General features: G+C 49.6%; 1 protein-coding gene across 6 annotated transcripts in view; it reads left to right on the top strand.

Moving 5' to 3' along the window:
- The window catches only part of tpd52 (tumor protein D52), a 92,175-nt gene that overhangs the window by 11,721 nt on the left and 54,244 nt on the right, over window positions 1-26,210 (top strand). For 5 of the 6 annotated variants that reach the window (XR_005462128.1, XR_005462129.1, XR_005462127.1 and 2 more), the window contains exon 1: window positions 599-635. The exons of the other annotated variant lie outside the window; for it this stretch is intronic. Coding sequence is in view for 2 of the 5 variants with exons in the window: in XM_038809676.1 (XP_038665604.1) it covers window positions 614-635 (22 nt within the window). In the remaining 3 variants the exon portion in view is untranslated. Of the gene's footprint in view, window positions 1-598; window positions 636-26,210 lie in introns of those variants that run through there. 6 annotated transcript variants of the gene reach the window in all.

Genomic DNA, 26,210 nt, shown 5'->3' with positions numbered 1-26,210 from the left:
TTTTCCTCTATTAGTCCTCATAACTCCTTCCTTTTCATGTTGAATTCATGTTTATTTTCTTCTGCTTTCATGATTCCCATGTATTTTATGTCGTGGTGAACAAATGTAGATATCGCACTTGCCTTTTTACTGTATTAAACAGTTTTGGAATGACTTTTCCTCTGACAAGTACCACATTGTTTTGCTTGTATAGTTTTAACATTCAATTTGCTTTGATTGCTGCTCCATGATATGTTGTGTTGAATTAACTAAAATGGATGAATGTACCTTTTAATTTAGCTGAACTATGGTAATTTTGAGGAACTGATATCTCAAGTGGACTGGAAATGTTATGACCTGGTGAACCTAGATTGCATAAAGGATTTGATTAAAGTTCTTCAGGCTCCTTGTTCAAGTATTAAGCTTTCGGACAAAAAATTATCTTCTGTAATTTCTTAGCCACTACATTGAAGGAAGTTCAAGAAGTGCTGAGTGGAGTGAGCCAGGGACTGATTTTGGAATTTTGTGTTTTTAATTTAGAGAAGGATTCAGAAAATTAGCCAAAATTGATCAAATTTACAAATGATATTAGAAGAGGTCGTTGATCCTGAAAAAACAACTTTAAAACTGCAGTATGAATTCAACAAAATACCCAGGTAGATTGGTTGGCCTTAGCATTACCTTCTTGAATTCCTGAATTTCACTTTTGGCAATTCAGTGAAGTGGATTTCAAGCTTGTCTATTTATCATGTTTGAAAATATGCGAACTGTATCATGCTATGGCATGAGTTGTATGCTAAATGTCTGACCTAGGTTTGCATTGGAATCTTTCACGTTCTGTCTCTGACTTTTACCAAATAAATCAGTGATTTAAAAAAATAATAATTTATGGGATGTGGGCATTGTTAGCTAGGCCAGCATTTATTTCCCATCCTTAGTTGCCCGTGAGAAGGTGGTGATGAGCTGCGTTCTTGAACTGCTGCAATCCGAGGTGTAGTTAACCCACAGTGCTCTGAGGGAGGGTGTTTCAGGATTTTGACCCAGTAACCGTCAGGATGTTGAGTGGCTTGGAGGGGAAATTGCAGGTGGTGGTATTCCCATGTATCTGCTGCTCTTGTCCTTCTAGGTGGTAGTGATCATGGGTTATGAAGGTGCTGCCTTAGGCAGCGTTGGTCAGACCTTTTTTCCCGGGACCCACTTTTACCAACAGTCCAACCTTCGGGACCTACGCTGACTGACCTTCACAACCCACACTGGCCAACCTTCACAACACATCATTTTCACTCACCTTTAATGCGACAGGTAAGCCGCTTGGTCCTCACTATCTCACTTGCCTTGTCATTCAATGTTATATTTATGTTGACTTCAGCTGACGATTAAGTTATTGCTGCATCCTTTGAAAAAAATCAAGAGGTTTGTCATTGAACTCGCCATGCTTATCCTTCAAATGCCTTTGAAATTTTGAGGCTTTTAAACTCTCATTTGCCCGTACTTCCCTGAATATAACACGCGTGTGCTTTTGCATCCTGATTTGCATTGGCACAATTAACAAAGCCATACCTCAAGAAACCATTTTTATACTGCTTTGTTCCTGATTTTAGTTTCTTAGGCTGTTCACCAGAGGCCTTGGAGCTCTGTCCACAGCTCACAGTAGCACTGCTTTGTCCTGTCGTGGACTCTCCTGTGCAGCTCCCCCCAGATTTCAGTTGTGAGATCCGGGTCTGTATGTGTCTCTAGCCCTTCCTTCCTTTTAACAAAACAATCTATCTTCTGTTCTTCAGAGATTGCTTGGGGACAGCTAGAAAATGGTGGAATCGCCTCTGTTATTTTGCGCCAAAAGCACAAGTGCACAGGGTGCGTGACCTGCTCTCAGTGTATGACCGAGTGTGTGACCTGCTCTCTGCCGACGCTTCTGGCGGGAAGACTGCATCGTTCCATTTAAAACCCTGCCACAGCCTGAATTTTCAACTTAAAAGCTAGTTGAAGCTGACATTCTTAAAAGATGGTTGCGGCCGTTGGGCCCTTCTGGAGCTCCGCAACCAATAAGTCCATGACTCTCTGGGTAACACCCCTGCGACCCACCCACTGAACCGCGACCCACAGTTTGAAAAACCCAGACCTAAGGAACCTTGGTAAGTTCCTGCAGTGCATCTTTTCCCAACCGTAGGGTTCCTAGCCTTTGACCTGCCCTGGTAGCCACAGTATTAATGTGGCTAGTCCAGTTTAAGTTTCTGATCAATGGTAATCCCCAGGATGTTAATTGTGGGGGATTCAGCGATTGATTATTAAACGTCGAGGAGCAGTGGTTAGATTCTCTCTTGTAGGAGATGGTTATTGTCAGTAATTGTGTGGCACAAATGTAACTTGCCACTTGTCTGAATATTGTCCAGATCTTCCTGCATTTGGACATGGGTTGCTTCATTATCTGAGGAGTCACAAATGGTGCTGAATATTGTGCTGTCATCTGCGAACATCCTCCACTTCTGACTTTATGATGGAAGGGAGGTCATTGATGAAGCAGCTGGAGATGGTTGGGCCTGGGTCACTACCCTGAGGAACTCCTTCAGTGATGTCCTGAAGCAGAAATGATTGACTTCCAACCACCATAACCATCTTTCTTTGTGCCAGGTATGACTCCAACCAGCAGAGATTCCTGATTCACATTGACTCCAGTTTAGCTAGGGCTCCTTGAATCCATCCTCTGTAAAATGCTGCTTTAATGTCAAGGGCAGTCACTCTCCCCTCACCTGTGGCATTCAGCTCTTTTGTCCATGTTTAAACCAAGGCTGTAATGAGGTCTGTAGCAGAATGACCCTGTTGGAACCCAAACTGAGTGTCCATAAGCAGGTTATTGCCGAGCAAGTGCTGTTCAATAGCACTGGTTTTCTTACTGTAAATTTTAGAGTACCCAATTATTTTTTTTCCAATTAAGGGACAATTTAGCATGGCCAATCCACCTTCCCTGCACATCTTTTTGGGTCGTGGGGGTGAGATCCACGCAGACACTGGGTGAATGCAGCAGACAGATTGGTGAGCGTCATGTGAGTGACCCTTTAAGAAAGGTTTGTTCTTACCACATGACTAGTAGCACGACTTCAGTGATGTGATTGTGGGTAGAGCTAGGCTGTGGCTGTCAGGTGAGAGGGGGTTTAAGTTTTTGGCTTTCAGTTTGTTGTTTTGGACTGCAGAAGAGAAGCAGTGTTTCCCTGTTTTCATTTAGAGCTGTTCCAGTGAACTGAAAGCATATTGGGTGTGGCAAACTGCCTTCGTTACTTTAGATAGAGCTCCTTTCCGGAGGGAGTTTTGAATCTGCTGGTTGGAGGCTGGATCTCCGGGAACGGACCAGTCCCATTCAAGTCAGATTACAGTGTGCTGGGCCACGCTCTTAAAGGGGTTTTGGTTTATTGGATTTTGTATTGAATTGGAACAGCTACTAAGGGGGATTCATTAAGAGTTCTATACATAGATTACTGTAGCTGTTCTGTTTTCTTTGTTTGTAATTGATAAATTCTTGTTGTGTTTTATATATGTTAACTACATTCTTATAATAAACTTTGTTTTGATAAAAGCACAAAGGAATTCTGATGAGTCACACCTGAAGTGAAGGCCCTTGTGCTCATCCTAGCCAAATTCAACATAAAAGTTATAGGTCAGGTGAGCTTCATAATACACTTTCCAAGCCCTGACTCATAACATGAGGATGAGGTCAAGTATGTTTTTCCTCTTGTGGCTCCCTCACCACCTTCTGCAGTCCCATTGTAGCTGCTATGTCCTTTAGGACCCGGACAGCTAGGTCTGTGGTGGTACGACTGAGCCACTCTTGGCAATGGACATTGAAGTGCCCCACCCAGAGCATATTCTGTGCCCTTGCTACCCTCAGTGCTTCCTCCAAGTGGTGGTCAACATGGAGGAATATTGATTCATCAGCTGTTGTTGGACGCTGTGTGGTAATCAGCAGGGGGTTTCCTTGCCCATGTTTAACCTGAAGCCATGAAACCTCATGGGGTCCAGTGTCGATGTTCAGGATTCCCAGGGCAACACCCACCCAACTGTATATCACTGTGCCGCCACCTCTGCTGGGACTGTCCTGCTGGTGAGACAGGACATGCCCAGGAATGGTGTTAGTAGTGTCTGGGGCATTGTCTGTAAGGTATGATTTTATGAGTGTGACTATGTCAGGCTGTTGCTTAACTAGTCTGGGAGACAGCTCCACCAACTTTGGCACAAGTCCCCAGATGTAAGTAAGAGACTTTGCAGGTCAGCAGGGCTGGGTTCGCCTTTGTCGTTTCCTGTGCCTGATTAAATGCCCGGTGGTCAGTCTGGTCCGTTGCCCTCACCCCTTCCTGTGAGCTGGTGCTCTTGCTCAAAGTGAGGCGAGTACTTTCCCGTGCAAAAGTTGTTCATGTCCATCACTTTTTTCTTTTTCCTTTTGCTTCCTGCATCTTTCTCATCGCTGCTTTGTTTGCCTCTTGTCCAGGTGGTGAAATACTGTTCTTTGTTCTAGAATGTCACTCAGAGCCTGGCTGGGAATAACATCCCAAATTTTATTCCGTTCTTGTACAGGGCAGATTTTGATTGGTTAAACTTGGTCCTGTGCTTTGCCAGGTCTGCCCTGATATCTTGGTATACCTGTATTCTGTGGCTTTCCCAACTGCTCGCTTTGGTCTGCTGAGCCCAACATGGGTATCAGGATAGGGAGAGGATCCTGTGTAGGTTGCCGATTATTGCCCTTGGCTGCTTCACGGTCTTGAACTTTGGTCAGAGTGACCTGTGGGCCCTGTCGATCACCGGTAGCTTGGGGAAGCTGTTCCTTCTGACCAAACCCAGCATCTTGGCCACATAGTCAGTTGAGTCTCTGCCTCAATCCCCTTTGGCAGGCCCGCTATTCGAATATTTTGGCACCGAGATCGGTTTTCCTGATCCTTGACTTTCCCCTTCAGTCACCCGTGGGTCTCCACCAACCTTTTTATATCGGCTACCAGAGCTACAATCCTGTCGCTCTGGACTGTTGTTGTCTTTTCAAACTCCTGGATCATCTTCCCCTGAGCCTCCAGCTTCTTTCCCATTCTGTCGAGCACCATCTGCATGGCGACCAGTGCCTCTGCCACTGCCACCTTAACCGCTACCTGGATCACCACTTTGATTTCCTCCTTCAACGCGGTCAATTCCTTGGTTAGGAATGCCTTCCATCCCGCTCCAGGTTTTGAGAGGGGGGGGGGGAGACTGGTTTCGTTCTGCGGGTCATCGGTCTCCCTCTCGGAGATGCTTGGGACCCCTCGCCACATGGGTCCGCCAGCTCGCTTGCTGCTCCTGCCCTTTTCCACGTGGCTTCCCTGCGGCCTCTTGAGCTTCCACTTGATGGCATATTGCTCTTTTTCTCCTCCTTTTCTGTTTAAGGATTGTGTATTTCGGAATTCTCAGGCTAAATTTGTCCAAAAGTGCCTATTTTACTGTATTCTGTAATCCTGATGTGCGACTGCTCAGCACATCCCCGTCCCAAAGGTTTTTTCTTTTTTTAAATAAATTTAGAGTATCCAATTATATTTTTCCAATTAAGGAACAATTTAATGTGGCCAATCCACTGAACCTGCACATCTTTGGGTTGTCGGGGTGAAACACATGCAGAGTACGGGGAGAATGTGCAAACTGCACACAGACAGTGACCCAGAGCTAGGATCGAATCTGGGTCCTCAGTGCTGTAGGCAGCAGTGCTAACCACTGGGCCACTGTGCCACCCTCTCTTCCCTATGCTTTTTATGGAGAGTATTGTGGCAACATGAAATTCTTTGTCATAGGGTATGGTTGATGCAGAAAACATTAATTATCTTTAAAAGGTGAGATTGAATCAATGTTTGAAATAGAGTAAGGTGAAAGGTAGACTGGCTGTGGGACAGGCAGGTTTGGATCACTCGAGTGTGAGCAAAGGGTGAAACATGACCTTGAGTGCTGTGATTAACTATTTCTGAATATTCCTTTCTGATCCGTGGATAAATGGTTCCCTGACAATGTGTTAAAGAGGCATACAATCCAACAGAGTGAGACACTTTCCATTTTTCTTGTGGTTTGATTTCTCACTAGCCCCTTGTTATCCCGTCAATTCACTGTGAGAACGAGTGAACATTAGGCTTTAATATCCATGAATTCACCTGCCAGAATCGGCTGCACAAATGAGTGCTACCCACAGGTGGCCTGACTATATATGGCCCCGGTGAGGGTGGAGCCAGAGGCGGAGCCCACAAGGTTCCAGTACAGTACCTGGAAGTAGCCCGTATCATCACTTCCAGGTCATGGGTCACATTATTATACAGGCAGTACAGAGAGCTCGTGCATTAGGTGAAGTACATTCACATTCACCCCATGTTTAGAAAAAAAAATCGATGCTGCAGGCATGGTCGTTGCAGATGGTGACTCCGGGGGCGCCGTGTCTGGAGCTTGAGCCTCAGTCCGGCGTGTCTGAGGCGGTTGGGGGTAGGCAAGGGGGTGGCGGGTGACGGCAGTGGCGGCGCAGGCCAAGTCAGGAGACCCAGGGGGGCGCAGGGGGTGGCTGTCAGCAGTGGGGAGGGGGGCACGTTGGCAAGGGAACTAGCTGGCTCTAGATCTCATAGGGAGACCGTATCGTGCCATCCGTCCTGGTGCACGACGTAGTCGTACTGGGGGTCGGCGTGCAGCAGTTGGACCTTCTCGACCAGGGGGTCGGTCTTGTGCCTCCTGTGAAGGACAGGCTCCGGAGTTGTCAGCCAAGATGGAAGCGAGACCCCGGAGATGGACTTCCTAGGGAAGAGAAATGAGCGGTTGTGAGGGGTCTCATTCGTGGCTGTGCAGAGGAGTGATCTAATGGAGTGGAGGGGTCGGGGAGGACCTCCTACCAGCGGGGGGTTGGGAGACTTCTTGGCCAGAGGACGGCCTTCCATACCGTCGCATTCTCTCTCTCCACCTGTCTGTTTCCCTGTGGGTTATAGCTCGTAGTCCTGCTCGAGGCAATGCCTTTGCTGAGCAGGTACTGATGCAGCTCATCGCTCATGAACGATGTGCCCCAGTCGCTGTGGACATAAGCAGGGAAACCGAATAGTGTGAAGCTGCTGTGCAGTGCCTTTATCATGGTGGCCGAGGTCATGTTGGGGCAGGGGACTGCGAAGGGGAAGCGGGAGTACTCGTCGACGACGGTTAGAAAGTAGATATCACGGTTGGTGGAGGGGAGGGGCTCTTTGAAGTCCATGCTCAGGCGCTCTAAGGTCTGGGAGGCCTTTACCAGGCGGGCCTTGTCTGGTCGGTAGAAGTACGGTTTGCACTCCGCGCAGACCTGGCAGTCCCTGGTCATGGCCTTGACTCCTTGGTGGAGAAGGGCAGATTGCGGGCCTTAATAAAGTAGGCAAGACGGGTGACCCCCGGGTGACAGAGGTCATTGTGGATAGCCCGAAGTCGGTCATCTTGTATGCTCGTTGAGCTTCCCAGGACGATACTTGATATCGTAATTGTAGGTGGAGAGTTCGATCCGCCACCTCAGGATTTTGTCATTTTTTTATTTTGCCCCGTTGTGCGTTGTCAAACATGAAGGCGACCAACCGCTGGTCAGTGACGAGGGTGAACCTCCTACCGGTTAGGTAGTACCTCCAGTGCCGCACGGCTTCCACTATGGCTTGTGCTTCCTTTCGACCTATGGCCAGTCGTGTAGTGCGGAAAACGCACTTCTCTTTGTTGTCCGTGAGGTTGAGGGATTGGGCGGCCTGGAGGAACCTCTGAAGGTTGACTGATCATGGCCGTAGATGGTGACATTATCCATGTGTGGGTATGTATCCCGCAAACTGTACTGGTCCACCATTCAGTCCATCCTTCTCTGAAAAACCGAGACCCCGTTAGTGACTCCGAAGGGGACCCTGAGGAATTCGAAGAGTTGGCCGGCTGCTTCAAAAGCAGTGTAGTGGCGATCTTCCGGGTGGATTGGGAGCTGGTGGTAGACTGACTTCAGATCGACCGGTGAGAACACACGGTACTGAGCGATCTGGTTGACCATCTCCGCGATGCAGGGGAGGGGGTACGCATTCAGTTGCGTGAACCGGTTAATAGTCTGGCTGTAGTCTACAAACATCCGGTTATTTTTCCCCAGTCCGGATGACCACCACTTGTGCTCTCCAGGGCCTTCACTCAACAGTCGCTGGACCTCCAACTTGATAAAAGCCATATCTTGGGAACTGTACTGCCTGCTCCTGGTGGTGAAGGGCTTACAGTCGGGAGTGAGGTTCGCAAAGAGCGAGGGGGGGAGACCTTGAGGGTCGCGAGGCTGCATACTGTGAGGGGGGGGGGGTAAGGGTCTGCCAAACTGTAGGGTCAGGCTTCGGTGACTGCATTGGAAGTCTAATCCAAGCAGTAGGGGGTGCAGAGGTGAGTGAGGACGTACAACTTAAAATGGGCGCACTCGGCGCCCTGCATCGCGAGGTTAGCGATACAGTACCCCTGGATCTCGACCGAATGGGATCCGGAGGCAAGGGAGATGGTTTGGGATGCTGGGTATATGGGAAGGGAGCAATGCCTTACAGTGTTTGGGTGGACAAAGCTCTCCGTGCTCCCGGAGTCGAAAAGGCAGGGGGTCTCGTGCCCATTGATCTGGATGACCATCATTGAGTTTTTCAAGTGCTTCGGCTGCGACTGGTCGAGGGTGACTGCGCCCAGCTGCGGGTAGGCAGCGTGGTCAGCGGTGTCGGGGTCACAAAATGGCGGCTCCCATAAGCTGCGTGGGTCGAAGATGACGACCAAGATGGCCGCCCCATCGGTCGCATGTTTCGGTTGGTGTTGGAGTCAGTGGGCAAGATGGCGGCCCCCACGAGTCGCATGAGGCTGATGACGTGTCTGAAGGGGGCAGGCACGCAGCCACTTTGCGGGGTCTGCGGGCCTGTGAGTCCACGGGTCGGGCCTGGTGAGTGTTTGATTTTCTGGGCTTTGGGTCGGCCCAGACAGACTCTGGCGAAGTGTCCCTTTTTCCCACAGTCGTTGCACGTCGCTGTGTGGGCTGTGTGGGCCGGGGGCGTTGACCCTGACCGCAGAATTAGCACTGCGGTTCCTGGGGCTGGACTGGCAGCCACGCGGCACAGGTCCGTGACGTAGTCGGGTCTGACGGGTCGCGACGCTGGTGTCCACGAGGGGTTCGCCGAGTCCTCAGGGAACGCACTGATGTTCTGGTAGGCCACCTCTAATGAGGTAGCTAGCTTTGCCGTGTCCTGCAGGTCAGTGGTCCCATTTTCCAACAAGCGCTGCTGGATGTAGTTCGATCGGACCCCAGCCACGTAGGCGTTCCGGATCTGAAGGTTCATGTGTTTCTCCGCGGTCACATCCTGGTAGCTGCAGTTCCTCGCTAGTAGGGTCAGTTTTTCCAGATGCTCATCTCGCGATTTGGGGCAGCAGGGTAGCATGGTGGTTAGCATAAATGCTTCACAGCTCCAGGGTCCCAGGTTCGATTCCCGGCTGGGTCACTGTCTGTGTGGAGTCTGCACGTCCTCCCCCTGTGTGCGTGGGTTTCCTCCGGGTGCTCCGGTTTCCTCCCACAGTCCAAAGATGTGCGGGTTAGGTGGATTGGCCATGATAAATTGCCCATAGTGTCCTAATAAAAGTAAGGTTAAGGGGGGGGTTGTTGGGTTGCGGGTATAGGGTGGATACGTGGGTTTGAGTAGGGTGATCATGGCTCGGCACAACATTGAGGGCCGAAGGGCCTGTTCTGTGCTGTACTGTTCTATGTTCTATGTTCTATGATTCCCCAGTGCGTTGACGGCGAGTCGTGAGGAGTTGTCGGGCGTACAACTCATTTACAGGCTTTACGAAATGCGCCTTGAGGGTTGCGATCGCCGCCTCGTACGTGGCCGCTTTCTCGATCATCACAGAAATTCGATGGCTCACCTGAGGATGGAGGAGTCGCAGCTTGATGGTTTCAGTGGGAGCTGTTGTGAAGGAGTCGAGGTAGGCCTCGAAGCAGCTAAGCCAATGTTCAAAGATCTCCTTGGCTTCTGACGCGCGCATGTCGAGTTCGAGCTTATCTGGCTTAAGAGCGGCTTCCACGATGCTGTCAATGGATATTAAATTATTATACCGTCAGTTCACTGTGAGACCGTGAGAACGAGTGAACATTAGGCTTTAGTATCCATTAACTCGCCTGCCAGAGTTCGCTGTACAAATGAGTGCCACCCACAGGTGGCCGGACTATAATATGGCCCCAGTGAGGGCGGAGTCAGAGGCGGAGCCCACCGGGGTTCCAGTACAGTACCTGGAAGTAGCCCGTATCATCACTTCCAGGTCATGGGTCACATTATTTTACAGGCAGTACAGACAGCTCATGCATTAGGTGAATTACATTCACCACACCCCTCTCTCTCAATCTTGTACAGTGTTTCTCTTCTAAAGTGTGGGAAGGAGTATGCTGGACATCTGTACTTTTCATTGCTCCTGGTAGTTGATTTGAACTAGAATTCTCCTTACATTTTGGCAATACCTCATGGGCACTCAAATTTATTTAGGTTCCCTTTTTAAAAGTCCTGCAGGAAGCCAGTTTTGGGGCTTCTCTTAGTGTTACTCTTTTTTCAAAATAAATTGAGTACCCAATTATTTTTTCTCCAATTAAGGGACAATTTAGCATGGCCAATCCACCTACCTTGCACATCTTTGGGTTGTGGGGGTGAAACCCATGCAGACATGGGGAGAATGTGCAAACTCCACACGGACAGTGACCCAGGGCTGGGATTCGAACCCGGGTCCTCGGTGTCCCAGTGCTATCCACTGCGCTACATGCCGCCCTATTAGTGTTACTCTTAACCCAACTGTTAAATTTGCTTGGTGCGTCAACCATTTAGCATACTGGAGGTTGGTATTTTCACCTATAATTCCTTAACTGTTTAATTTTTGAATTCTGCGTTAAATGCAATCTTGAATTTTCTTTTCCACTAAGATATAGTATTAAAATGGAACCCAGTTACTAGCTGATTTTTACCAGAATAGTTTGTGCTCGACAGATTACATTTTTGGTATTAACTTTCATGCTTTGCTATTATGGTCATGTTTTGCTCAAATTTACCTGGTGCTTGCTTTCAGCAAGTGAACACATTTTTTATTGGTAGCAAAATCCTCTGGTCATCTCACTGAAGTTTTACTGTTGTTAGATTTATTCCCTCTTCTGTCTATTAATGTTATGCAGCTAAAACTTAAATTTACCAAATTCTTCTAGAATTTAAACCCAAGAAATAACTTGAAAATTTATTTTTTTAATTGATCATTGATTTCAGATTGTGGAATAATGAATTAGAGTCTAAGTAGTCTTGCACTTGGCACAAACTTACAATTTTGTAAATATGGGACTTGCCCAGCTAAATCTTTTTTTGTGGTTTAAGCATCATGTAAATTTTGTCATCAGATCACAAGCATATTTGATAGGTTTTTAAAAAAAAATTCTTGGTAATAAATACTTTTGACTTGCTGTCAAAAAAAAAACACTTGTCCATTCTGGTTGCTGAAATTTTTCAATTGGAAATGAGGAATCTGTAGGATTCGTGTGGATTGATAATTACTGTAGGGTGTGGTTCGTAAGAAGAATGAAATGAAAGAACTGTAAATGAAGGTGCAGTGCATTTGTCCGGATTTTATACCTGCATATCCTTGATGTGAATTGAAATTGGAAACAAGCCATGCTCTGTAATGCCTTGTGATGAATTATGAACAAGCAGCACCGTGTTTACTGTATGTATTCTGGTCAATTGTTTCTGCTACCCTTAGTTGATTGTTCCAAGTTCTTTAGTCTTTGAAAACTTTGGAAAAGACCTGGGCAAACTACGGTTTGTGGGAGCTTCCAATTTGGCCCACAGCTGTACCAGTTCTATGCCCGCTTTGAGCAGTCAGCCAATGTATTAGTGCCACCCGCCTCAACAGCCCTGGACACACCCATACCCACTATTACAGCCTCAGAAGTAAGAGCTGCCTTCTTGAAAGTGAATCCGCGGAAAGCGACGGGCCCCGACGGAGTCCCTGGGCGAGCACTCAGAGCCTGCTCAGACCAGCTGGCGAGTGTATTCGCAGATATCTTCACCACCTCACTCCTTCGCTCTGAGGTCCCTGTAGTGATCCTCGCCTGAGTGTGTACAGAAGGCGCTGATGGGAAATGGAAGTACCACCAGGGGGCAGCGCGGGGACATACAAGAGTGACGCCGAAGGCCCGCCCTCGCTCACTTTGGCCGGAGGAGCAAGGGAGCAGGACAGGTTGGAAGTTGAGCTCAGGGCTGCAAGTGATTAGGCCTAGTTGCAGAGCATAGAAAAGCAGTATCTTTACAAGTGCCATTCTGTAAGTAAAAGCTGACTAAGTAATTTATTGTGGAGCACAATAAACCATCCTTCAACTTCTGAACGACTTCTAGCATTCTTTTAAAAAACATAACATGGAACAGGAGTGGCTTCTTTGAACAGAAAGAACCAGCGCTACCAGCAAAAGCAACAGGCCGGCCGCCTGACTGTGGAAGACTTCACAGCCTCTCGACTCCAGACGACCTTCTGAAGCAATGGATCAGACGCTACGTCCAGGGATGATGAGAACTACAGGTAATTTAAATTGCAACTGGAAAATGTTTAAACAGCAGTTTCAGATATTCATATCAGCTCAGGACTTAAATGCAGCCACCGATGACAGAAAAATTGGACTTTTACTCGCATCGGCAGGCCAGCAGGCGGTAGACATTTATAACTCTTTTACATATGCTGGTACTGAAGATAAAACCAAGTATCAAGTGATAGTGGCAAAATTTGATGACCACTGTAAATCACAATCCAGTGAAATCATTGAAAGATTCACCCTGCGTAACAGATTCCAAAAAACCGGGGAGACTATCTCCCACTTTGTAACAGATCTGTGCTTGCTAGCACAAGGTTGCAACTATGGTGATTTAACAGACTCACTCATCAGAGATCAATTAATCTATGGTCTTGCCGACGGAAATCTAAAAGAATCACTAACGCTGCAAAATGACTTAACACTGAAAACCACCATAGATAAATGCTTACTACAGGAGCAGAAAAAGCAGCAGTTACTGGAGCTCTTTGACAAACATACCTTGGAAAATACTCACCACGAGGCAGATGTGAAAATGGTGACCTCTCCTCACAGGCCGTCTCTTCCGGTCGCCGGCCCGTCTGCGCATGCGCGCCATCCCGAAAGACGCGATCCTGGAAGTACTCGGTACGCGCATGCGCACTTCTTGCAATACTGGCCCCGGACTGAAAGTCGCACTGCGCATGCGCGAACGCAACATACGCATGACATCCTGACGTGTCATTATTGTGGCTCCGCCCATTTAAAAGGGCAATGTCCTGCACAAGGAAAAAGGTGCAGAAAGTGCTCAAAAATGAACCATTTTGCCTCCCAATGTCAGTCCACAGCCAAATATTACTCAACAATGCAAAGGCATGGAAACTTGAAAGTACGCACAGTTTTTTTTTTTTTTTTAGTTTTTTTTTTATAAATTTGGAATACCCAATTATTTTTTTCAATTAAGGGGCAATTTAGTGTGGCCAATCCACCTACTCCGCACATCTTTGGGTTGTGGGGGCGAAACCCACGCAGACACGGGGAGAATGTGCAAACTCCACACGGACAGTGACCCAGAGCCGGGATCGAACCTGGGACCTCAGCGCCGTGAGGCAGCTGTGCTAACCACTAGGCCACCGTGCTGCCCTGAAAGTACGCACAGTTGATGTAATGGACACTCCGGCACCCGAAGACAATTTCTCCGACCACGAAGAATTCCACTCCTGGCAGAACACGTACGGCATTGGAATTATAAACGCCACAGCGGAACCACAGAAGCTGACAACAAAACCTCGACACGTGCATGCTATCAACTCCGCAAGCGAATGGAGTGCTACGGTGCAAGTCAATGACTTCCCCATCACGTTCAAGCTGGACACGGGAGCGTCCGCAAACTTGATGACGCGCAAAGATCTTGCATCCGTCCCAGGGATGCACGAGATGTTACCTGCCGCATGCAAGTTAACTGATTACAACGGAAACCAGATCACCTCAAAGGGATCCTGCCACCTACAAGTTGCCAACAAAACAGTCACAACAGGACTACGATTTGAGATTGTAGATGACAAAAGATCCTCACTGCTAGGTGCTCAAGCCTGCAAGGATTTGCGGCTAATTCAAAGGATCTTCATGCACGCGGCTGACTCATCACGCATTGCCGATGACATACAGCTGCTACTCAGCGAGTACCCCGACGTCTTCTCTGGCATGGGCACGCTACCCTACAAATACAAAATCCTGCTCAAAGAGGATGCCATACCGGTCGTTCATGCCCCACGGAGGGTGCCGGCTCCATTGCGGGACAAGCTAAAAGCTGAACTCCAACGTCTCCAATCTCAAGGCATTATCTCACGAGTCACACAGCCGACTGACTGGGTCAGCTCGCTGGCGTGTGTTAAGAAGCCGTCTGGTGAACTCAGGATCTGTTTAGATCCCAAAAGACTTGAACAAGAACATTCGCAGGGAACACTACCCTATCCCCAAGCGAGAGGAGATAACGAGCGAAATGACACAAGCTCGCATATTTACCAAGCTTGATGCCTCACAGGGCTTCTGGCAAATGCAGCTCGATGAGTCCAGCCGCCTGCTGTGCACCTTCAACACGCTGTTTGGGAGGTACTGTTATAATCTGATGCCCTTTGGCATTATATCTGCATCCGAAATATTTCACAGAATAATGGAGCAGATGATAGAAGGCATTGAAGGCGTCTGTGTCTATGTGGATGACATCATAATATGGTCAACGACAGAGGAAGACCACATCGCGAGGTTGAAGCAAGTCTTCCAAAGGATCCACCACTTTGGACTGAAGCTCAACTGGGCCAAGTGCACCTTTGCACGGTCCTCTCTGACCTTCCTGGGCGACACAATATCAGAGCACGGGGTGAAGCCGGACGCTGAGAAGATCGCCGCAATTCAGAGCATGCAGAGACCACATGACAAGAAAGCGGTGCTAAGATTCCTGGGATTCATCAACTTCCTCGGCAAATTCATACCGAACCTAGCAGCACGGACGACGGCGTTAAGGAAAGTGACAAGGAAGGACACGGAGTTTTGCCTGGACCCAACATCACCAAGATGAATGGGATGATCTGAGACACCAATTGATGGCAGCTCCAATGCTCGCATTTTTTGACCCGGCAAAACCTACAAAGATCTCCACCGACGCCAGTCAACATGGAATTGGTGCTGTGCTACTGCAACAGAATGACCAGTCGGACTGGGTCCCAGTGGCTTACGCTTCACGAGCGATGACCGCCACAGAGTGCAGGTACACACAGATAGAGAAGGAGTGCCTAGGGCTGATCACAGGCGTGACCAAATTCCACCACTGTGTACGGTCTCCCCACGTTTCTCGTGGAAACTGATCATAGGCCGCTGGTAAACATCATCGACAAAGATCTAAATAATATGACACCGCGCCTACAACGCATGATGATGAAGTTGCGGAGGTACGACTTCACGCTGGTCTACACCCCTGGCAAGGACCTTGTAATAGCTGACACATTATCATGAGCCATGGACGCTGACAACCCGCCACTGGCTTCCATCAATGATGTGGAAGCTCATGCACAGTGGTGCAAGGAGACACTCCCAGCAACGGACGAGAGGTTGCAGCAAATTCGTCAGGCGACACAGGAGGACGCCACCCTCCTTCAAGTCATACACAACCTTCAGCATGGCTGGCCAAATGGGCGGTGCCCACAGTTCCAAAATGTCAGGACTGAACTGTCCGTGGTCGATGGCATAATACTGCGGAATGACAGAATCGTCATCCCACTGGCGCTCCGGGCGGACATGCTCCGCAGGATTCACGAGGGGCACCTTGGTGCCGAAAAGTGCAAAAGGAGAGCACGACAATCCGTTTACTGGCCAGGGATAAACGAGGACATAACTAACATGGTGCTCACCTGTGACATCTGTCAAAGACATCGACCGGCACAATGCAAGGAGCCACTGCAGCAGCATGGGATGGCCACGTCACCTTGGGACAAAGTTGGCATTGACTTGTTCCACGCCATGGGCCGCAACTATGTTCTCCTCATCGACTACTACTCCAACTTTCCGGAAGTACTGAAACTCCTGGATCTCACAGCGGCATCAGTCATCAAGGCCTGCAAAGAAACCTTCTCCAGGCATGGCATCCCACGGACGATCATGTCCGACAATCGTCCTTGCTTTGCCAGCTGGGAGTGGATGGACTACGCCAAGCACTACAACTTCAAGCATGTAACGTCGACTTCAGGAAGCGCAGCATGACACACACACTCCGTCTGCATTAATGGTTCCGAAGTAGAGATGGTCGATAGCTTTAAGTTCTTGGGGGTCACCATCACCAACCGTCTGTCCTGGTCCACTCGCGTTGATGCAACAGTCAAGAAAGCCCAACAACGTCTCTACTTCCTGCGGAAGCTAAAGAAATTTGGCATGTCTGCATCGACTCTCTCAAATTTCTACACGTGCGATAGAGCGCATCCTATCCGGCTGCATTGCAGCCTGGTATGGCAACTGCTCAGTCAGGTTCGATTCCCCGCTGGGTCACTGTCTGTACAGAGTCTGCACGCCCCCCCCCCCCCCCCCCCCCCCCCCCCCCCCCCCCCCCCCCCCGTGTCTGCGTGGGTTTCCTCTGGGTGCTCTGGTTTCCTCCCACAGACCAAAGATGTGCCGGCTAGATGGATTGAACATGATAAATGTTCTGGGGAAGTTCTTACAGCAGAGAAAGCTAAGGAGATATTTAATAGAGCAGTTCAAAATCATGAAGGGAATTGATTAGGAAATAAGAAGAAACCGTAAAAGGTGACAGAGGCTCAGTAACTGGATGACACCGATTTAAGGTCTTTGGCAAAAGGACCAGAGAATAGCAGATTTGTAGACCCAGCAAGAAACCTGATTTACAATTCAGTTAGTGGACGATTCTGCGTGGGCTTCCTCTGGGTGCTACGGTTTCCTCCCACAGTCCAAAGAAGTGCAGCTCGGGTAGATTGGCCATGCTAAATTGCCCTTAGTGTCCAAAAGGGTTAGGAGGGGTTATTGGGTCACAGGGATAGGTTGGAAGTGAGGGCTTAAGTGGGTCGGTGCAGACTCGATGGGCTGAATGGCCTCCTTCTGCACTGTATGTTCTATGTAGTATATACGAGTAGAAGCTTAAATCCTTCTACTGGGAATGAGTCCCAAGATTTTTTTTTTAACGAACAGTTTTATTGAGTTAGTTTTCGGCATTGTAAACAGTTACAGACATCAACAAAAAAAAAGGCAAAAATGTGCAAACATCCACGTACATTCAATACTTCAATCGTACCATACTGCACAAGCCTGCTCCTCTCCCATCGGCACTACTCGCCAATTTATCCCTCCTACTCTACTGACTCCCAAGATATTTTGACTAAAAGATATCAACAAGCATTTTGTTTCAGTGTTTTGAGAATGACATCCGAGATTAGTTGTTTATATCGGTCATTTTCAAAGTCGGGGTCGTGACCCGTGGGCAGGTGTCGGGAGGGTCGCAGAGTCATCCATCGCGGCGATCCCGATCGCAAGAATTAACACGCAACGGCCGTAGCAGCCGGCGTTTAAAAAGGCCGGCTGCGAGCGGCTTTAAAAATGACGTCCGCGACCAGCTTTGGAAATGTGGGCGTACTGTGCATGCGTGCCCGCTCATCAGTCCGTGTGGCCGGAGCCCAGCGCGAAGCACCGTCGCCTCCATACGTCCGTGCCATGACTTGAAGATCAGTTTTCCTGCCAGGCAGAGAGCAGGTCAGGCGTCTCGAACACTGATATCACGTGCTCTGGGCGCAATTGCGATTCCTCCATTTTGTCAGCAGCAAACTCTCAACAGGACTGAAAAATTTTAAATAGATCGTTTTGTAATAAGAAAGAGAGGGCCATAAACAGGCCAGGATCTCGGAACTAAACCTGCTGGAGTGAATGATTCAGGAGAATCCACAGTCGGACAAAGCAGTGGTGGTGTGAGCTCCAGGCCCTCTGATGAACAGCTCATACAGTAATGTAACATTGAATGACAAAACAAGTGACGTTGTGAGGACCAAGCAGGATCACCTATTGCATTAAAGGTAAGCGAAAATGGTGGTCACGAAGTTTGGGTAGTGTGGGTTGCGAAAGTCGGCAGGCATGGGTTGCAAAGGTCGGCTGGTGTGGATTACGACATTCGGTTGGCGTGACCGAAGGTTGGCCGCTTGGTAAAAATGGGTCCCGGAAAAACAGTTTGAAAAACACTGGTTTTTACACTTACGAATGAGGAAATATCTTCTGTTCCTGCGAGGTGCAGCTAAATTTTCGATTTTTTAGAAGAAAAAGATGAGTGTAATAGCAAGTGTAAAATGTGTGCTTTTAGGTTGCAGTTTTGTCTTTTTAAGAAAATTGCAAATAGGGAACCCTAATGGGTATGGAACAGATTACATACAGACTTGGAAGCATCTTTTTAAAAATGTGCCATCAGGTTATTAAATTCAATTTCTAAGAATATGAGGCAGAGAGATGATAAAGTTACTACTCCCACAAGATGTGGTGACTGCCTCTGCGACCCCTTTCGGGTCCCTTTTTGGAGTCTCTTTACTGATTTTCCCTTGGTAGTTCTTGCAGCACTATATTGTAGATTACAGTAAAGTAGCATTAACATTGGCAAGACAAAAGAAATCGGAAACAAAAACAGAAAATGCTGGAGTAGGTTGGGCAGCATCTGTCAAGCGAGGAAAAGCGTGATGCTGGACTTTGCCATTGTAAAAATATAAAAACGGCGGACTAACTTCATTGCTCACATTGAGCCAAGAAAGCATGAAGAGGGTAGGTTTTGCTTCATTATTGTTTCATTAATGTATGTCATGCATTATTATGATATAATTATAAAAGTTTTATGCTTATTTGTACCAAATTTATCTTTCAAATTGATTGTTTCTAGAGCATTACTTGCTGCAAACCCCTCATATAATTTCCTTACCCAAATGGAGTCCTCTGGCTGCCCAGCTCTGCTCTAGTTTTTTTTTTTTGGGCATGTGTTCACTTCCGTGTTTTCTTTGTCCTCTGATTTATATACTTACATTTATTTGAATCCCTGAATTGTGATATGGTAATTATGTATTTTTATTTTCTGAACTGCGAAGACAGAATAATTTTTATTGTTGAACTGACAGTAAGCTTCCCACATACTGCCATGCACATTGGAAGAGAAATATTTTGGAAACATTGAAAGAGAAGCCGAAAATAAAGAATTGGCAGAAATGAGAGACCGGCAGAGATGGGGGACAAGTTAGGTTAACGTCTACCAAAACAACAGTGAGAGTAGGTGATTTCTGGTGGTGGACATGGTGTGAGTGGTCGCACACAGGGCAGCTCCAGCTTGAAGATGTTGGTCTGAGCTCTTTTTACCCGAAAGTTCCTCCCGTGGGTGGGGGGGAAGTGTTGTCTCGAGGAAAGCCCCAGATGGAGCGGTTGATGGCGCTTTTTAAAGAAGAGTTCCACAGCAACAAAGGAGGTCCGCGAGGATCGGTCGAAGGCCATCGAGAGAGCAGTAGCACCCCTGAAAGGATCGGTGGAGCAAGTGGAGAAATGTCTCGAGACACCGGGGTCGCAGATGCAGGAGATGGAGAAGGTGATGTCCGACCACAGTGATCGGATGGTGGTGGTGGAGGTGGGGCTTCTGGGGGACCATTGCAAGTCATTAAGGGCAAAGGTAGAGGAGCAGGAAAACGAGTTCAGAAGACAGAATTTGCGCATCGTCAGCCTGCCAGAGGGTGTGGAAGGTACAAGTGCAACGAGATACGGGTAAGGATGCTGACGGGGCTGGTGGCAGAGGGCATGCTGGACAAGGCCCCAGAGGTGGACAGGGACACAGGTCCCACAGATGAGGGCTGTCAGTGAGGGGCGAGGGTTTAAGTGAGTACTTTGCATCTGTGATCATTAAGGCAAAGGATGATGTAGGTATATAAATCAGGGAGGCGCATTGTAATTTACTTGAACGACTTAACATTGAGAGGGAGGAGGAATCAACAGTTTTAATGGGCCTAAAAATGGATAAATCCCCTGGCCAGATGAGGTGTATCCCAGGTTGCTGTGAGAGGCAAGGGAGAAGATTGCAGCACCTCTGACAATTTTCAAATCTTCTCTGGCCACAGGAGAGGTGTCAGAGGACTGAGGACAGCTAATGTTCCATTATTCAAGAAGGCAGGTGGGGGAGGAGGGGAAGCCCCACGCTGGGAGGGGTCGAAGGAGTGGCGGGAGTGGCCGGGGTCAGCAGGAGTCAGCTGACTTACGGGAGTGCAATGGAGGGAGCAATGCAGCTTGGGGGGGGGGGGGGGGGGGGGGGGGGGGGTCCTAGCTGGGGGAGTGAGAGGGGGCACCGGGTTGCTGCTGTAATGGCCAAGAGGGAGCTGGAGCAGGTAGAGGGGGTCGGGATGGGGGTCTGCCGCCGTGGGGAACGGGCCGAGCGGGGGGCGTGGGCATGTGGCGGGCTGAGGAAGGGTAATGGCTAGTCGGCGGGGGAGGGGGGTGGGTAGCCCCCTGATCCGGCTGATAACTTGGAGTGTAAGGGGACTGAATGGGCCGGTCAAACGGGCCTGCGTGTTTGCGCACCTGAAGGGGCTGAAGGCGGATGTTGTCATGCTTCAGGAGACGCACCTGAAGGTGGCGGATCAGGTTAGATTGAGGAAGGGATGGGTAGACAAGGTGTTTCATTCGGGGCTGGATGCAAAAAATCGGGTGGTGGCGATCCTGGTGAAAAAGAGGGTGTCGTTCGAGGCGTCGAACATTGTGACAGACAGTGGCGGGAGGTATGTGATGGTAAGTGGCAAGCTGCAGGGGGAGCGGGTGCTGCTGGTCAATGTATACACTCCAAATTGGGACGATGCGGGTTTCATGCGGCGCATGTTGGGTCGGATTCCAGACTTGGAGATGGGGGAGCCTGATAATGGGGGGGGATTTCAACACGGTGCTGGATTCGGCACTGGATCGATCCAGATCTAGGACGGGTAGGAGGCCAGCGGCAGCTAAGGTGCTGAGGGGGTTTATGGACCAGATGGGAGGGGTTGACCCATGGAGGTTTGCGAGACCGAGGGCCAGGGAATTTTCATTCTTCTCCCATGTGCATAAGGCCTATTCCCGGATTGATTTTTTTGTTATGAGTAGGGCGCTGATTGCGAGCGTGGAGGATACTGAGTACTCGGCGATAGCCATTTCTGATCATGCCCTGCATTGGGTGGATCTCGAGCTGGGGGAAGAGAGACCAGCGCCCGCTTTGGCGCTTGGAGGTGGGGCTGCTGGCGGACGAGGAGGTAGGCGGGCGGGTTCGAGGATGTATTGAGAGGTACCTGGAGGTCAATGACAATGGGGAGGTCCAAGTGGGGACGGTCTGGGAGGCGCTGAAGGCGGTGGTTAGGGGAGAGTTGATCTCCATTCGGGCCCACAGGGAGAGGAGAGAGCAGAGAGAGAGGGAGAGGTTGGTGGGGGAAATGGTGAGGGTGGACAGGAGGTATGCGGAGGCTCCGGAGGAGGGATTGCTTAGGGAGCAGCGTAGTCTCCAGGCCGAATTCGACCTGTTGACCACCAGGAAGGCGGAAGTGCAGTGGAGGAAGGCACAGGGGGTGGTGTTTGAATATGGGGAAAAGGCGAGTAGGATGCTGGTGCACCAGCTTCGGAAGCGGGATGTGGCTAAGGAGATTTGTGGAGTTAAGGATAGGGGAGGGAATGTGGTGCGAAGTGGGCTAGGCATCAATGGGGTCTTCAGGGACTTCTACAAGGAACTGTATAAGTCCGAACCTCCATTGGAGGAGGGAGGGATGGGGCGGGACCGGCTGAGATTCCCGAGGGTGGAGGAGGGACAGGTGGAGGGACTGGTGGCGCTGGTTGGGCTGGAGGCGTTGGTCAAAGGGATAGGGAGCATGCAGCTGGGGAAGGCGCTGGGGCCGGATGGATTCCCGGTCGAATTCTATAAGACGTATAGAACATAGAACACTAGAACATAGAACACTACAGCGCAGTACGGGCCCTTCGGCCCTCTATGTTGCGCCGACCTGTGAAACCATCTGAAGCCTATCTGACCTACACTATTCCATTTTCATCCATATGTCTATCCAGCGACCACTTAAATACCCTTAAAGTTGGCGAGTCTACTACTGTTGCAGGCAAGGCATTCCACACCCCTACTACTCTCTGAGTAAAGAAACTGCCTCTGACATCTGTCCTATATCTCTCACCCCTCAATTTAAAGCTATGTCCCCTCGTGTTGGTCATCACCATCCGAGGAAAAAGACTCTCACTGTCCACCCTATCTAACCCTCTGACTATCTTATATGTCTCTATTAAGTCACCTCTCAGCCTTCTCCTCTCTAACGAAAACAACCTCAATTCCCTGAGCCTTTCCTCGTAAGACCTTCCCTCCATACCAGGCAACATCCTAGTAAATCTCCTCTGAACCCTTTCCAAAGCTTCCACATCCTTCCTATAATGTGGTGACCAGAACTGCACGCAGTACTCCAGGTGTGGCCGCACCAGAGTTATGTACAGCTGCAGCATGACCTTGTGGTTCCGAAACTCAATCCCCCTGCTTATAAAGGCTAGCACACCATATGCCTTCTTAACAGCCCTATTAACCTGGGTGGCAACTTTCAGGGATTTATGTACCTGGATGCCGAGATCTCTCTGTTCATCTACACTACCAAGAATCTTGCCATTAGCCCAGTACTCTGCATTCCTGTTACTCCTTCCAAAGTGAACCACCTCACACTTTTCCGCATTAAACTCCATCTGCCACCTCTCAGCCCAGCTCTGCAGCTTATCTATGTCCCTCTGTATCCTATAACATCCTTCAGCACTATCCACAACTCCACCGACCTTCGTGTCATCTGCAAATTTACTAACCCATCCTTCTACACCCTCTTCCAGGTCATTTATAAAAATTACAAACAGCAGTGGCCCCAAAACAGATCCTTGCGGTACACCACTAGTAACTGAACTCCAGGATGAACATTTGCCATCAACCACCACCCTCTGTCTTCTTTCAGCTAGCCAATTACTGATCCAAACCGCTAAATCACCTTCAATTCCATACTTCCTTATTTTCTGCAATAGCCTACCGTGGGGAACCTTATCAAACGCCTTACTGAAATCCATATACACCACATCAACAGCTTTACCCTGATCCACCTGTTTGGTCACCTTCTCAAAAAACTCAATAAGGTTTGTGAGACATGACCTACCCTTCACAAAACCGTGTTGAGTATCGCTAATCAACTTGTTCTTTTCAAGATGATTATAAACCCTATCTCTTATAACCTTTTCCAACATTTTACCCACAACCGAAGTAAGGCTCACAGGTCTATAATTACCAGGGTTGTCTCTACTCCCCTTCTTGAACAAGGGGACAACATTTGCTATCCTCCAGTCTTCCGGCACTATTCCTGTCGACAAAGACGACATAAAGATCAAGGACAAAGGCTCAGCAATCTCCTCCCTGGCTTCCCAGAGAATCCTAGGATAAATCCCATCTGGCCCAGGGGACTTGTCTATTTTGACATTTTCTAAAATTGCTAACACCTCCTCCTTTTGAACCTCAATTCCATCTAGCCTGGTCGACTGAACCTGAGTGTTCTCCTCGACAACATTGTCTTTCTCCAGTGTAAACACTGACGAAAAATATCCATTTAATGCTTCCCCTATCTCCTCTGATTCCACACACAACTTTCCACTACTATCCTTGATTGGCCCTAATCTTACTCGAGTCATTCTTTTGTTCCTGATATACCTATAGAAAGCCTTAGGGTTTTCCTTGATCCTATCCGCCAACGACTTTTCGTGTCCTCTCCTCGCTCTTCTTAACTCTCCCTTTAGGTCCTTCCTGGCTAACTTGTAACTCTCAAGTGCCCTAACTGAGCCTTCATGTCTCATCCTAACATAAGCCTTCTTCTTCCTCTTGACAAGTGCTTCAACTTCCTTATGCAGACCTGCTGGGCCCTCTGTTGGTTAGGACCTTCAACGAGGCAAGGGAAGGAGGGGCTTTTCCTCCGACGATGTCTCGGGTGCTGAGTTCCTTGATCCTTAAGCAGGACAAGGATCCCCTGCAGTGTGGGTCATACAGGCCGATCTCACTCTTGAATGTAGATGCCAAGTTGTTGGCGAAGATTTTAGTCACGAGGATAGAGGACTGTGTGCCGCAGGTTATTCACGAGGATCAAACGGGGATCGTGAAAGGGAGGCAGTTGAGTACTAATGTACGGAAGCTCTTGAATGTTATAATGATGCCGGCGGTAGAAGGGGAGGCGGAGATAGTGGCAGCAATGGACGTGGAGAAGGCCTTTGATAGGGTAGAGTGGGGGTACTTGTGGGAGGTGCTGAAAAGGTTCGGGTTTTGGGAGGGGTTTGTTAGGTGGGTGAGGCTGTTATGAGGCCCCGGTGGCGAGTGTGGCCACGAATAGGAGGAGGTCGGAGTATTTTCGGTTATACCGTGGGATGAGGCAGGGGTGTCCCTTGTCCCCCCTGCTCTTTGCGCTGGCAATTGAACCCCTGGCCATGGCGTTGAGGGAGTCGAGGAACTGGAGGGGGCTGGCGCGAGGTGGGGAGGAACACAGAGTGTCGCTCTATGCGGATGACTTGTATGTGGCGAACCCGGTGGGGGGGATGCCGGAGGTAATGAGAATTCTCAGGGAGTTTGGGGGTTTCTCAGGGTACAAGCTCAACATGGGGAAGAGTGAGCTGTTCGTTGTTCACCCAGGGGACCAGGAGGAGGGGATTGGTGAGCTCCCACTAAAAAGGACGAAGAGGAGCTTCAGGTACTTGGGGGTCCAAGTGGCCAGGAGCTGGGGGGCCTTGCATAAGCTTAACCTCACGAGGTTGGTGGAGCAAATGGAGGAGGAGTTTAAGAGGTGGGACATGCTGCCGCGGTCTTTGGCGGGTAGGGTGCAATCAGTCAAGATGACGGTGCTCCCAAGATTTCTGTTCCTGTTCCAGTGCCTCCCCATCCTTATCCCGAAGGCCTTCTTCAGGCGGGTTAATAGGAGCATTACGGGGTTTGTGTGGGCGCAGGGGACCCAGAGGGTGAGAACGGTGTTCCTGGAGCGGGATAGGGATGGTGGGGGGCTGGCGCTGCCCAACCTCTGAGGGTATTACTGGGCTGCCAATGCAGCGATGGTGCACAAGTTTGTGATGGGGGAGGAAGGGGCAGCATGGAAGAGGATGGAGATGGCGTCCTGTGTGGGCACAAACCTGGAGGCGCTGGTGACTGCACCGCTGCTGCTCCCTCCACCGAGGTATACCACAAGCCCGGTGGTGGCGGCTACCCTCAAAGTTTGGGGGCATGGAGACGGCACAGGGGGGAGGTGGGGGCCTCGGTGGGGTCCCCGATACGGGGGAACCACCGGTTTGTCCCAGGGAGAATTGATGCCGGGTTCCTAAGTTGGCACAGGGCAGCTATCAGGAGGATGGGGGACCTGTTGGTGGATGGGAAGTTCGCGAGCCTGGGTGAGCTGGAGGAGAAGTTCGGGCTCCCCCGGGGAACACCTTCAGGTATATGCAGGTAAGGGCGTTTGTCAGGCGGCAAGTGGCGGAGTTCCCATTGTTGCCGCCGCGCGGGGTGCAGGACAGGGTACTCTCAGGGGTGTGGGTTGGAGAGGGGAGGATCTCGGCAACGTACCAAGTGATGCAGGAGGAGGACGAGGCCTCGGTGGAGGAGCTGAAGGGTAAGTGAGAGGAGGAGCTGGGTGAGGAGATCGAGGAGGGGACGTGGGCGGACGCCTTAGGGAGGGTGAACAACACCTCTTCTTGCACGAGGCTCAGCCTCATACAATTTAAGGTGCTGCATAGGGCTCACATGACCGGGACAAGGATGAGCCGGTTTTTTGGAAGTGAGGACAGGTGTGTTAGGTGCTCAGGGAGCCCAGCAAACCACACCCATATGTTCTGGGCATTCCCAGCGCTGGAGGAATTTTGGAAGGGCGTAGCGATAACGGTGTCGAGGGTGGTAGGGCTCGCAATATTTGGGGTTGCGGTGTAGCCGGGAGTGCAGGAGGCGAAAGAGGCCGGTATTCTGGCCTTTGCGTCCCTGGTAGCCCGGCAGAGGATTCTTCTTCAGTGGAAGGATGCGCGGCCCCCAAGCGTGGAGGCCTGGATCAACGATATGGCGGGGTTTATTAAATTGGAGAGGGTGAAATTTGCCCTAAGGGGATCGGTGCAGGGGTTCTTT

The sequence above is a fragment of the Scyliorhinus canicula genome, chromosome 10, assembly GCF_902713615.1.
Source record: "Scyliorhinus canicula chromosome 10, sScyCan1.1, whole genome shotgun sequence".
NCBI lineage: Eukaryota > Metazoa > Chordata > Chondrichthyes > Carcharhiniformes > Scyliorhinidae > Scyliorhinus > Scyliorhinus canicula.
Note: the sequence above shows the minus strand (reverse complement) of the source record. Positions and strands in the feature narration are given on the sequence as shown.